This window comes from Hypanus sabinus, chromosome 11, assembly GCF_030144855.1.
Source record: "Hypanus sabinus isolate sHypSab1 chromosome 11, sHypSab1.hap1, whole genome shotgun sequence".
In the NCBI taxonomy this organism is placed as follows: domain Eukaryota; kingdom Metazoa; phylum Chordata; class Chondrichthyes; order Myliobatiformes; family Dasyatidae; genus Hypanus; species Hypanus sabinus.
The window spans coordinates 108,723,367-108,736,255 of NC_082716.1; the positions used below are offsets into that span (position 1 = coordinate 108,723,367).

The following is a 12,889-nucleotide window of genomic DNA, read 5'->3' on the forward strand; positions in this document are numbered from 1 at the left end:
ATTTTATGTATTCATTTAGGGATGCAGCGTGAAGCAGGCCTTTCCGGCCTAACCGATCCACATCCACTCAAAGTACCCCTGATGATCCAACCTCCACACGCCTCTGGGGTAGAGAATTCCAGAAATTCCACAGGACCGGCTCTTCCGGATCAACGATCCATACCACCAGCAACCCACCTATTTAACCGTAGCCTGATCACAGGACAATTTAAGACAACTATTTAACCTACCAACCGGTATTTCTTTGGGCCGCGTTCGAGGGAACCGGAGCACTCGGAGGAAACCCACGCGCACATGGGAAGGAACGTACAGACTGTCTTACAGGGAATGTCGGAATTGGACTCCGGAATTCCAGCGCCCTGAGCTGCAACAATGTCGCGCTGACCACAACACTCTAAGCAGTGCGCGTGGACGATGCTTGTACAGAGGACCCAAGCTGAGAATCCAGTTGTGTAAAAAGTGCATTTTGTTTATTACACAAACCTTAAAAAAGAAGTATCAATAGCTATAAAACATATGACATGCTTAGGTTTTAAAATGGTCCACAAAGAAGTATCACGTCAAAACCTGGCCCCGGTGACGTTGCTCTTTAGTCAGCTTCGACTATCTCTGCAGAGCCTTGCACCACGTAGTAGACATAGTCCATCTGTAGGTGTAGATGTAGTGAAAGCCTACGAGAAGACCAGAGACTCTCGGCCATGCCAAGAGGAACTCCACTGGCCTACAAGACTGCTTACAGCAGGGGTTCCCAACTTTTCTTCTTTCTCTCTCTCTCTCTCACTCTCTATCTATTGAGATAGAGTGCGGAGTAGGCCCTTCGAGCCATGCTGCCCAGTAGTCCCCCGATTTAACCCTAACCTAATCACGGGACAATTTACAATGACCAATTAACCTACCAACCAGTATGTCTTTGAACGGTGGGAGGAAACTGGAGCACTCGGAGGAAACCCATGCGGTCATGGGTAGAACGTACAAACTCCTTACAAGTGGTGGGAGTTAAACCCACTTTGCCTGCACTGTAAAGCATTGTGCTATCCGTTACGCTCTATGCCACGGACCCCTACCATTCCACCAGGAGGACCACAACCTTGTCATAGGGTTTGGAGGCCTGCGTGCCTCAATGACCCAGGGAGATGTATTGGCTGGAATCAGGCCTTCATGGTTCGGCTCTTGGTAGGGTCACCCAAACAGGTCAAAGGGTAGAGGCCAGACTAAGAGTGCTCTGCTGGTCCTCCAGGTTCAGGGGTTCAGCTCAGGGCCAACAACCCTGACTGGTCAAACAAAACTGTTACAGAAACAGCAATGAAGAATCCTTCCACATCGGAGTGTGACGGTATTCCTGAGTCTCCACCCGGGACTTGTATGACTGACAGTAGTGAAAACCGAGAGGAATGAAGCCCTGAACACCCCCGGAGATGGAGGACTTTCACTGCTGCCTGAAACGCCAGAAGCGTAACAGACAGAAAGTAAATACCCCTACCATTAACTGAGAGGACCGTGGGCCTCAGGTTGGGAACCCCTGACTCACAGTATAATTTCTCTTCGCAATTAAAACAGGCAAGGTTGAAGGGGGGTGGGGAGTGAAGGTGCAATATTCAAAAGTGCATCAGGCTCTAGCACATCAAACTAATAATCTAGAGTATAATTAATAATCCAGTCACATAACCATTATACCACTACGCATTGCCCGCTTCCCAGCGTCTTTTACCCTGATGAACACGTCGTCTGAAAGTTATTAAAATGTTCGCCTACTTCTGCCTTTGATGAAACCCAAGCATCCCTTCAGCTCGTGCAGTGAAATGGACTTGCTGCCGTTGAGGTCACAGTACTCAATGAATTTCCTGGTGCACTTCCGTGGCTTGGCGTTCTTCCTCAGGTAAACCTTAAAGGGCCTCAGCTCCTTCTCGGAGATCTCGTTGTTGAGGTCCTTGTCCAGCCTGCCAAAGTACCAGCGAATGGCGCGGTCTTCCAGCAGGAAACTGACCGATCCTTCAGAAAGTCTGCAAAAGGAACAGAATACACATCTACTATGCCGTATGAAACGCTGCAGTCAGCAGATATTTTACAGTACAGTATACCCGGGTTCAATTCCTGCCGCTGCAAAAGAAGTTTGTGCGTTCTCCCTTTGACTGCGTGGGTTTCCTCCGGGTGCTCCTGTTCCCTCCCACAATCCAAAGGTGTGCCGGTTGTTTATTTTAGGCTAGGATTAAATGGGAGGATTGCTGGGCACTGCAGCTCGAAAGGCCGGAACAGCCCATTCTACGCTCTATCTCATTGATAAAATACAAAGTCTCAGGTTCCATTCTTGCTGTGTGAATAACTTGTGGTGTCAAGATCAGCCTCAGTATACTATAAAAGCCATTGACGATCAACTTTCGTCTCCATAACGAAAATATTCAACAATTATAAAGAATAAAAAATGATATGAAAATAAAGTTAGAAGTATGAATACAGAATAAATGTATAAAGATACAGAAATGTCAGCATTGTAAACAGCACTATAAAATGTGGCTTAAAGTGTTTCCAGTGCAGGACTGAGGTAATAGATAGAGAAGGTGGGGGAGGTGGCTAACTAGAGTGGCTGATCAGATCAACTGCCTGAGGGGGAAGAAATTTCTCGGAGAGTGTGAAGATTTTGTTTTGATAGCCCTATAAGTGCTTTCCAGAAGGGAGCTTTCCCCAAAATCCCAGTACAACTTCAAAACATTAAACTAATCCAAAGGAAAACAAGAGAGCCTTAAGTTTGCTGTTTACTTTAGGTGAGTTACGCACGTATCACACGGTAGCATCATGTCATGTGCTATGCATGTATTTATAGATCATCATCATGTGCCGTGTTGTACAACATGGGCAATCATGGTCTTCCACCTGTCTTTAAATCAGAAACTCTTCTGAATCTTTTCTCTTTCCATGACCGTGATCGCTCTCGGCAAGTTTTTCTACAGAAGTGGTTTATAGAACATAGAATAGTACAGCACATTACAGGCCCTTCGGCCCACAATGTTGTGCCGACCCTCAAACCCTGCCTCCCATATAACTCCCCCACCTTAAATTCCTCCATCTACCTGTCTAGTAGTCTCTTAAACTTCACTAGTGTATCTGCCTCCACTACTGACTCAGGCAGTGCATTCCACACACCAACCACTCTCTGAGTGAAAAACCTTCCTCTAATATCCCCCTGAACTTCCTTCCCCTTACCTTAAAGCCATGTCCTCTTGTATTGAGCAGTGGTGCCCTGGGGAAGAGGCGCTGGCTGTCCACTCTGTTTATTCCTCTTAATATCTTGTACACCTCTATCCTCTCATCCTCCTGCTCTCCAAAGAGTAAAGCCCTAGCTCCCTTAATCTCTGATCATAATCCATACTCTCCAAACCAGGCAGCATCCTGGTAAATCTCCTCTGTACCCTTTCCAATGCTTCCACATCCTTCCTATAGTGAGGCGATCAGAACTGGACACAGTACTCCAAGTGTGGCCTAACTAGAGTTTTATAGAGCTGCATCATTACATCGCGTCTCTTAAACTCTATCCCTCGACTTATGAAAGCTAACACCCCATAAGCTTTCTTAACTACCCTATCTATCTGTGAGGCAACTTTCAGGGATCTGTGGACATGTACCCCCAGATCCCTCTGCTCCTCCACGCTACCAAGTATCCTGCCATTTACTTTGTACTCTGCCTTGGAGTTTGTCCTTCAAAGGATACCACCTCACACTTCTCTGGGTTGAACTCCATCTGCCACTTCTCAGCCCACTTCTACATCCTATCAATGTCTCTCTGCAATCTTCGACAATCCTCTACACTATCTACAACACCACCAACCTTTGTGTAGTCTGCAAACTTGCCAACCCACCCTTCTACCCTCACATGCAGGTTGTTAATAAAAATCACAAAAAGTAGAGGTCCCAGAACAGATCCTTGTGGGACACCACTAGTCACAACCCTCCAATCTGAATGTACTCCCTCCACCACAACCCTCTGCTTTCTGCAGGCAAGCCAATTCTGAATGCACCTGGCCAAACTTCCCTGGATCCCATGCCTTCTGACTTTCTGAATAAGTCTACCGTGTGGAACCTTGTCAAAGGCCTTACTAAATCCATGTAGATCACATCCACTGCACTACCCTCATCTATATGCCTGGTCACCTCCTCAAAGAACTCTATCAGGCTTGTTAGGCACGATCTGCCCTTCACAAAGCTATGGTGACTGTCCCTGATCAGACCATGATTCTCTAAATGCCCATAGATCCTATCACTAAGAATCTTTTCCAACAGCTTTCCCACCACAGACGTAAGGCTCACTGGTCTGTAATTACCTGGACTATCCTTACTACCTTTTTTGAACAAGGGGACAACATTCGCCTCCCTCCAATCCTCCGGTACCATTCTCGTGGACAACGAGGACATAAAGATCCTAGCCAGAGGTTCAGCAATCTCTTCCCTTGCCTCAAGGAGCAGCCTGGGGAATAATTCGTCAGGCCCCGGGGACTTATCTGTCCTAATGTATTTTAACAACTCCAACACCTCCTCTCCCTTAATATCAACATGCTCCAGAACATCAACCTCACTCATATTGTCCTCACCGTCATCAAGTTCCCTCTCAGTGGTGAATACTGAAGAGAAGTATTCATTGAGGACCTCGCTCACTTCCACAGCCTCCAGGCACATCTTCCCAGTTTTATCACTAATCGGTCCTACCTTCACTCCTGTCATCCTTTTGTTCTTCACATAATTGAAGAATGCCTTGGGGTTTTCCGTTACCCTACTCGCCAAGGCCTTCTTATGCCCCCTTCTTGCTCTTCTCAGACCCTTCTTAAGCTCCTTTCTTGCTACCCTGTATTCCTCAATAGACCCATCTGATCCTTGCTTCCTAAACCTCATGTATGCTGCCTTCTTCCACCTGACTAGATTTTCCACTTCACTTGTCACCCATGGTTCCTTCACCCTACCATTCTTTACCTTCCTCACTGGGACAAATTTATCCCTAACATCCTGCAAGAGATCCTTAAACATCGACCACATGTCCATAGTACATTTCCTTGAAAAAAACATCATCCCAGTTCACACCCGCAAGTTCTAGCCTTATAGCCTCATAATTTGCCCTTCCCCAATTAAAAATTTTCCTGTCCTCTCTGATTCTATCCTTTTCCATGATAATGTTAAAGGCCAGGGAGCGGTGGTCACTGCCCCCCAGATGCTCACCCACTGACAGATCTGTGACCTGACCCGGTTCGTTACCTAATACTAGATCCAGTATGGCATTCCCCCTAGTCGGCCTGTCAACATACTGTGACAGGAATCCATGTTTGCCATCGCCTTCTTCTGGGCAGTGCCTTTACAAGGTGGGTGACCCCAGCCATGATCAATACTCTACAGAGATTGTCTGCCTGGCGTCAGTGGTCACATAACCAGGACTTGTGATCTGCACCGGCTGCTCATACGACCGTCCACCACCTGATCCCATGGCTTCATGTGACCCTGATCCTGGGGGGAGGGAGGGGGCTAAGCAGGATCTACACCTTGCCCGAGGGTGACCTGCAGACAAGCAGAGGGAAGGAATTTGGTGGAGACGTATCTCCGCCTCCACCACCCAAATCAGATGTACAGACAGGGTAGATGCAGATAGGGTTCTTCCACTGAGGTCGGAGAGACTAGAGCTGCAGGTCATAGGTTAAGGGTGAAGGGTAAAATATTTAAGTGGAAACAGAGGGTGAATGTCTTCACTCAGAGGCTGGTGCGAGTGTGCAACGAGCTGCCAGCTGAGGATGGGGGTGGTGCTGGATGCAGGTTTGATTTCAATGCTTAAGAGAAGTTTGGATGGGTACGTGGATGGGAGGGGTAGGGAGGGCTGTGGTCCAGGACTTAGCAGAATTTTTTCCTTACAGACGAGATGAGCCAAAGGGCCTGGTTCTGAGCAGCAGTGCATTATGGCTCTAGGAGAGGCAAAATTAATACCCGTATCACAAACAGTGGCCTGACGGCAAACTACGATTCAGGTGACTTGATGAAGACACTGCAGTGTCTCCTACTACCTGAACCAGTGCGGGGGATAAAGGATGTGTAATCTCCTATGTCACCTATAGATAGTGGGGTCAGAGTCGTAGGCCCTTCTACCCCTCCAGTTCATGCTAACCTTGGCACCCAGCTAGCGAGTTACAAGTTTCTGAGTTCAACCCATATTCCTCCAAGTCACTCCCCTCCATGTACCTTTCCAAGTGCTTTTTAAATGATACGATCGTATCTCCCTCAACCTCTTCCTCTAGCACCTTGTTCTGTATACCCACCATCTCTGCATGAAAAGCTGGCCCTTTCCCTCTCACACCAAACCCGCGCTCCCTCATTTAGTACTCTACCACCCTGAGGGAAAAGAATATTGTCCACCTTACCTATACCGCTCATTTAAATTCCACAAGGTCATTCCTCACCCTCCTACTTTCCAAGGAATAAAACCTATCCTGGGCCAACTTGAAGGCCTGATCTCTGCAAATCCTTGAGCCCACTGAGGCTGGAGGCCAAGGGCAGCCTATCCTGGGGTTTGAGGACTGTACGTGCATGGGTAGGAGGAAGGAAGAAAGGTGAAGGGAGACATAAATACCTTCTCCATGTTAGGACTGAGCTAGCCTGGGCCATATCCATAATGAGTGACTTCAACAATCCTGTCACAAACTCTGTCTTCTTTCCACCAGGGCAACCTGGAGACACGTGACATGACAGACATTAGCAGGTCAGAACAATCAGTTCAAGACTCTCTCAGGTGGTCTGAGGTGAAGGCAAGACAGTTTCAAAGCAGACCATTAGATCCATTAAACAGCAAGTGAGGTGAATGCCAGTTCATCACCTCGTGGTGGTGGCTGAGAAACAACCGTTGCCCAACGTGTCAGGAAATAGAGAACCGACGTGACTATCACACCAGAGATTCTACAGATGCTGGAAATCCAGAGCAAAACACAAAACGCTTGAGGGACTCAGCAGGTCGAGCAGCATCTATGGAGAGGAATTTTGTGGGAGAGACCAGAGGATGGTAGTAGCTGGTTCCCTCTCTGACGGGAGGCCTGTGGTAAGTGGAGTGCTGCAGGGACTGGTGCTGGGTCCATTTATATCATCATTCTGGATAATAGTTCTGGATCAAAAAATTTGTGGATAACACCAAGATTGGGGGTATAGTGGACAGCGAGGAAGGCTATCATGGCTTAGGGTGGGATCTGGACCGGCTGGAAAAATGGGCTGAAAAATGGAAGATAGAATTTAATGCAGACAAGTGTGAGGTGTTGCACTTTGGTAAAACCACCCAGGACAGGTCTCACACAGTGAACGGTAGGGCAATACAGGTCCATTATTCATCGAAAATGGCATCACAAGTAGATAGGGTCATAAAGAAAACCTTTGGCACGTTGGCCTTCTAAATCAAAATATAGAGTACAGGAAGTGGGACGTTATGTCGAAGTTGTATAAGACAATGGTGAGGCCTAATTTGGAGTACTGTGTGCAGTTTTGGTCACCTACCTACAGGAAAGATTTGAATAATGTTGACAGAATACAGAGAAAATTTACAAGGATATTGCCAGGTCTGGAGGATCTGAGTCATAAGGAAAGGTTGAACAGGTCAGGACTTTATTCCTTAGAAAGTAGAAGATTGAGAGGAGATTTGGTAGAGATATACAAAATTATGAGGGGTATAGATAGGGTAATTGCAAGTAGGCTTTTTTCCACTGAGGTTGGGTGAGATTACCAGAGGTTGTGGGTTAGGGGTGAAAGGTGAAAGGTTTAAGTGGAATATGAGGGGGAGCTTCTTCACTGGGAGGACGATGAGAATGTGGAATGAGCTGCCAGCGCAAGAGGAGCATGCGAGCTCGATTTCAACGTTTAAGTGAAGTTTGGATAGGTAGGGATATGGTGGGCTATGGTCCCTGTGCAGGTCAGTGGGAGTAAGCAATTTAAATGGTTCAGCATGGACTAGATGGGCTGAAGGGCCTGCTTCTGTGCTGTGCTTCTCTATGACTCTAATGAACAGCAGACATTTTGGGCTGAGACTCTTCTTCAGGACTGGAAAGGAAGGGAGCAGAAGCCAGAGTGGGAAAGTGATAGGTGAGGGGGACGGTAGGTGGGTGGGGATAAAGTCAGAAGCTGGGAGGTGATAGGTCAGACTAGGTGAGGGGGACGGTAGGTGGGTGGGGATAAAGTCAGAAGCTGGGAGGTGATAGGTCAGACTCGGTGAGGGGGTCAGTAGGTGGGTGGGGATAAAGTCAGAAGCTGGGAGGTGATAGGTCAGACTAGGTGAGGGGGACGGTAGGTGGGTGGGGATAAAGTCAGAAGCTGGGAGGTGATAGGTCAGACTCGGTGAGGGGGACGGTAGGTGGGTGGGGATAAAGTCAGAAGCTGGGAGGTGATAGGTCAGACGGTGAGGGGGACGGTAGGTGGGTGGGGATAAAGTCAGAAGCTGGGAGGTGATAGGTCAGACTAGGTGAGGGGTCGGTAGGTGGGTGGGGATAAACTCAGAAGCTGGGAGGTGATAGGTCAGACTAGGTGAGGGGGACGGTAGGTGGGTGGGGATAAAGTCAGAAGCTGGGACGTGATAGGTCAGACTAGGTGAGGGGGATGGTAGGTGGGTGGGGATAAAGTCAGAAGCTGGGACGTGATAGGTCAGACTAGGTGAGGGGGACGGTAGGTGGGTGGGGATAAAGTCAGAAGCTGGGACGTGATAGGTCAGACGGTGAGGGGGACGGTAGGTGGGTGGGGATAAAGTCAGAAGCTGGGACGTGATAGGTCTGACTCGGTGAGGGGGACGGTAGGTGGGTGGGGATAAAGTCAGAAGCTGGGACGTGATAGGTCAGACGGTGAGGGGGACGGTAGGTGGGTGGGGATAAAGTCAGAAGCTGGGACGTGATAGGTCAGACTAGGTGAGGGGGACGGTAGGTGGGTGGGGATAAAGTCAGAAGCTGGGAGGTGATAGGTCAGACGGTGAGGGGGACGGTAGGTGGGTGGGGATAAAGTCAGAAGCTCGTAGGTGAAAGGTCAGACGGTGAGGGGGACGGTAGGTGGGTGGGGATAAAGTCAGAAGCTGGGAGGTGATAGGTCAGACGATGAGGGGGACGGTAGGTGGGTGGGGATAAACTCAGAAGCTGGGAGGTGATAGGTCAGACGGTGAGGGGGACGGTAGGTGGGTGGGGATAAAGTCAGAAGCTGGGAGGTGATAGGTCAGACTAGGTGAGGGGTCGGTAGGTGGGTGGGGATAAAGTCAGAAGCTGGGAGGTGATTGGTCAGACTAGGTGAGGGGTCGGTAGGTGGGTGGGGATAAAGTCAGAAGCTGGGAGGTGATTGGTCAGACTCGGTGAGGGGGACGGTAGGTGGGTGGGGATAAAGTCAGAAGCTGGGAGGTGATAGGTCAGACTCGGTGAGGGGGACGGTAGGTGGGTGGGGATAAAGTCAGAAGCTGGGAGGTGATAGGTCAGACTCGGTGAGGGGTCGGTAGGTGGGTGGGGATAAAGTCAGAAGCTGGGAGGTGATAGGTCAGACGGTGAGGGGGACGGTAGGTGGGTGGGGATAAAGTCAGAAGCTGGGAGGTGATTGGTCAGACTAGGTGAGGGGGACAGTAGGCGGGTGGGGATATAGTCAGAAGCTGGGAGGTGATAGGTCAGACTAGGTGAGGGGTCGGTAGGTGGGTGGGGATAAAGTCAGAAGCTGGGAGGTGATAGGTCAGACTAGGTGAGGGGTCGGTAGGTGGGTGGGGATAAAGTCAGAAGCTGGGAGGTGATAGGTCAGACTCGGTGAGGGGTCGGTAGGTGGGTGGGGATAAAGTCAGAAGCTGGGAGGTGATAGGTCAGACTCGGTGAGGGGGACGGTAGGTGGGTGGGGATAAAGTCAGAAGCTGGGAGGTGATAGGTCAGACGGTGAGGGGGACGGTAGGTGGGTGGGGATAAAGTCAGAAGCTGGGACGTGATAGGTCAGACGGTGAGGGGGACGGTAGGTGGGTGGGGATAAAATCAGAAGCTGGGAGGTGATAGGTCAGACGGTGAGGGGGACGGTAGGTGGGTGGGGATAAAGTCAGAAGCTGGGAGGTGATAGGTAGATTATATAGACCTTCATGTTTATTATAGACTTCTGAGTTTCACGCCTCACTTTTTATTTCTGAACAGGAAAGAGACTTGTCCTGATATACAGGCGCCTGTGTTTCCTGTGGCTCCCTCACACTTCTCTGCACTCCTCCCAGTCACTCACCTTGCAGCTTCCGGTCCCTGAAGAGGGGGGCCATCTCCGAGACTTTGGACTTTGCACCACTCCTGCAGTCAGGAGTCTGATTCCTGCAGAGACAACGGTGAAACGTGAAAACGAGCACCAGTCCTCACTGAGGGATCGGAAAGGGAAGGATGAGCAATTTCGAGTTCCTGGAAGTCAGCATCTCTGAGGCACTACCCTGGGCCCAACATATCGAGGGAGTACAAAGAAGGCACAAAAGCAGCTGCATTTCATGAGGAGTTTGAGGAGATTTGGTCTGTCACAAGCGACACTCGCAAATTTGTACAGATGGGAGAACACTTTAGCCGGCTGCATCATGTCTGCTGTGGGTGGGGGCCACCGTACAGGATCAAAACAAGCTGCAGAGAGTTGTAAACCCAGTCAGCTCCATCATGGGCACTGGCCTCCGTAGTATCCAGGACATCTTCAAGGAGCAATGCCTCAGACAGGTGGCACCATCATCAAGGAGACCCATCACCCAGGACGTGCCCTCTTCACATTGCTACCATCAGGGAGGAGGTACAGGAGGCTGAAGACACAAACTCAATGACTCAGGAACAGCTTCTTCCCCTCTACCGTCCGATTCCTGAATGGACACTGAACCCGTGAACACTACCTCACTACTTATTAAATTTCTGTTTTTGCATTATTATTTAACTATTTTTCTGCTATTATTCTGTTTTGCGTGGTTCAGCTGCCACAATAACAACTAACCTCATGACATAGTCAATGATGTTAAACCCAATTCTGATCCTGACAGGAAATTCCACAGATGCTGCTAATCAAATCAATGCCCATTTCCTGCTCTGTCATTAATTCTTGTTACTTTCAGTTCCCACAATTGCCTTTGGGGGACAAGTGATCCCAGTCCCTGAAGAAATTTAGATGTTATAAAAAAATATTCATGGAATTCAAATGAATGATGGGTGACTTAATTGAAACGTATCAAACATTGAAGGGCCTCGAGATGTGGAGAGGATGTTTCCTATGGTGGGGAGTCTAGGACCAGAGGACACAGATAGAGTGGATGTGGAGAGGATGTTTCCTATAGTGGGGAAGTCTAGGACCAGAGGACACAGATAGAGTGGATGTGGAGAGGATGTTTCCTATAGTGGGTGAGTCTAGGACCAGAGGACACAGATAGAGTGGCTGTGGAGAGGATGTTTCCTATGGTGGGGAGTCTAGGACCAGAGGACACAGATAGAGTGGATGTGGAGAGGATGTTTCCTATAGTGGGGGAGTCTAGGACCAGAGGACACAGATAGAGTGGCTGTGGAGAGGATGTTTCCTATGGTGGGGGAGCCTAGGACCAGAGGACACAGATAGAGTGGATGTGGACAGGATGTTTCCTATAGTGGGGGAGTCTAGGTCCAGAGGACACAGATAAGAGTAGATGTGGACAGGATGTTTCCTGTAGTGAGGGAGTCGAGGACAAGAGGACACAGATACAGTGGATGTGGAGAGGATGTTTCCTGTAGTGGGGGAGTCTAGGACCAGAGGACACAGATAGAGTGGATGTGGAGAGGATGTTTCCTGTAGTGGGGGAGTCTATGACCAGAAGACACAGACAGAGTGGATGTGGAGGGGAAGTTTCCTCTCGTGGGGTAGTCGAGGACCAGAGGACACAGATAGAGTGGCTGTGGAGAGGAGGTTTCCTGTTGTGAGGGAGTCTAGGACCAGAGGACACAGATAGAGTGGATGTGGAGAGGATGTTTCCTATGGTGGGGGAGTCTAGGACCAGAAGACACAGTTAGAGTGGATGTGGAGAGGATGTTTCCGATAGTGGGGGAGTCTAGGACCAGAGGACACAGAATAGAGTGGATGTGGAGAGGATGTTTCCCATAGTGCGGCAGTCTAGGGCCAGAGGACACAGATAGAGTGGATGTGGAGAGGATGTTTCCTATAGTGGGGGAGTCTAGGACCAGAGGACACAGATAGAGTGGATGTGGAGAGGAGGTTTCCTATAGTGGGGGAGTCTAGTACGAGAGGGCACAGATAGAGTGGATATGGAGAGGATGTTTCCTGTAGTGAGGGAGTCCAGGACCAGAGGACACAGACAGAGTGGCTGTGGAGAGGATGTTTCCTATGGTGGGGGAGCCTAGGACCAGAGGACACAGATAGAGTGGATGTGGACAGGATGTTTCCTATAGTGGGGGAGTCTAGGTCCAGAGGACACAGATAAGAATAGATGTGGACAGGATGTTTCCTGTAGTGAGGGAGTCGAGGACAAGAGGACACAGATACAGTGGATGTGGAGAGGATGTTTCCTGTAGTGGGGGAGTCTAGGACCAGAGGACACAGATAGAGTGGATGTGGAGAGGATGTTTCCTGTAGTGGGGGAGTCTATCACCAGAAGACACAGACAGAGTGGATGTGGAGGGGAAGTTTCCTCTCGTGGGGTAGTCGAGGACCAGAGGACACAGATAGAGTGGCTGTGGAGAGGAGGTTTCCTGTTGTGAGGGAGTCTAGGACCAGAGGACACAGATAGAGTGGATGTGGAGAGGATGTTTCCTATGGTGGGGGAGTCTAGGACCAGAAGACACAGTTAGAGTGGATGTGGAGAGGATGTTTCCGATAGTGGGGGAGTCTAGGACCAGAGGACACAGAATAGAGTAGATGTGGAGAGGATGTTTCCCATAGTGCGGCAGTCTAGGGCCAG

General features: G+C 49.4%; 1 protein-coding gene across 2 annotated transcripts in view; it reads right to left on the minus strand.

Annotated features, from left to right (window-relative positions):
• Nucleotides 1–466: 466 nt before the first annotated feature.
• Nucleotides 467–12,889, minus strand: part of LOC132402270 (SPARC-related modular calcium-binding protein 1-like) — a 124,371-nt gene continuing 111,948 nt past the window's right edge. For both annotated transcript variants that reach the window (XM_059985089.1, XM_059985088.1), the window contains 3 exons: nt 10,213–10,295; nt 6,593–6,689; nt 467–2,000 (listed from right to left, as the gene is read on the minus strand). In XM_059985089.1, the coding sequence (XP_059841072.1) occupies nt 1,736–2,000; nt 6,593–6,689; nt 10,213–10,295 (445 nt within the window). In that variant the 3' untranslated portion in view covers nt 467–1,735. The remainder of the gene's footprint in view (nt 2,001–6,592; nt 6,690–10,212; nt 10,296–12,889) is intronic.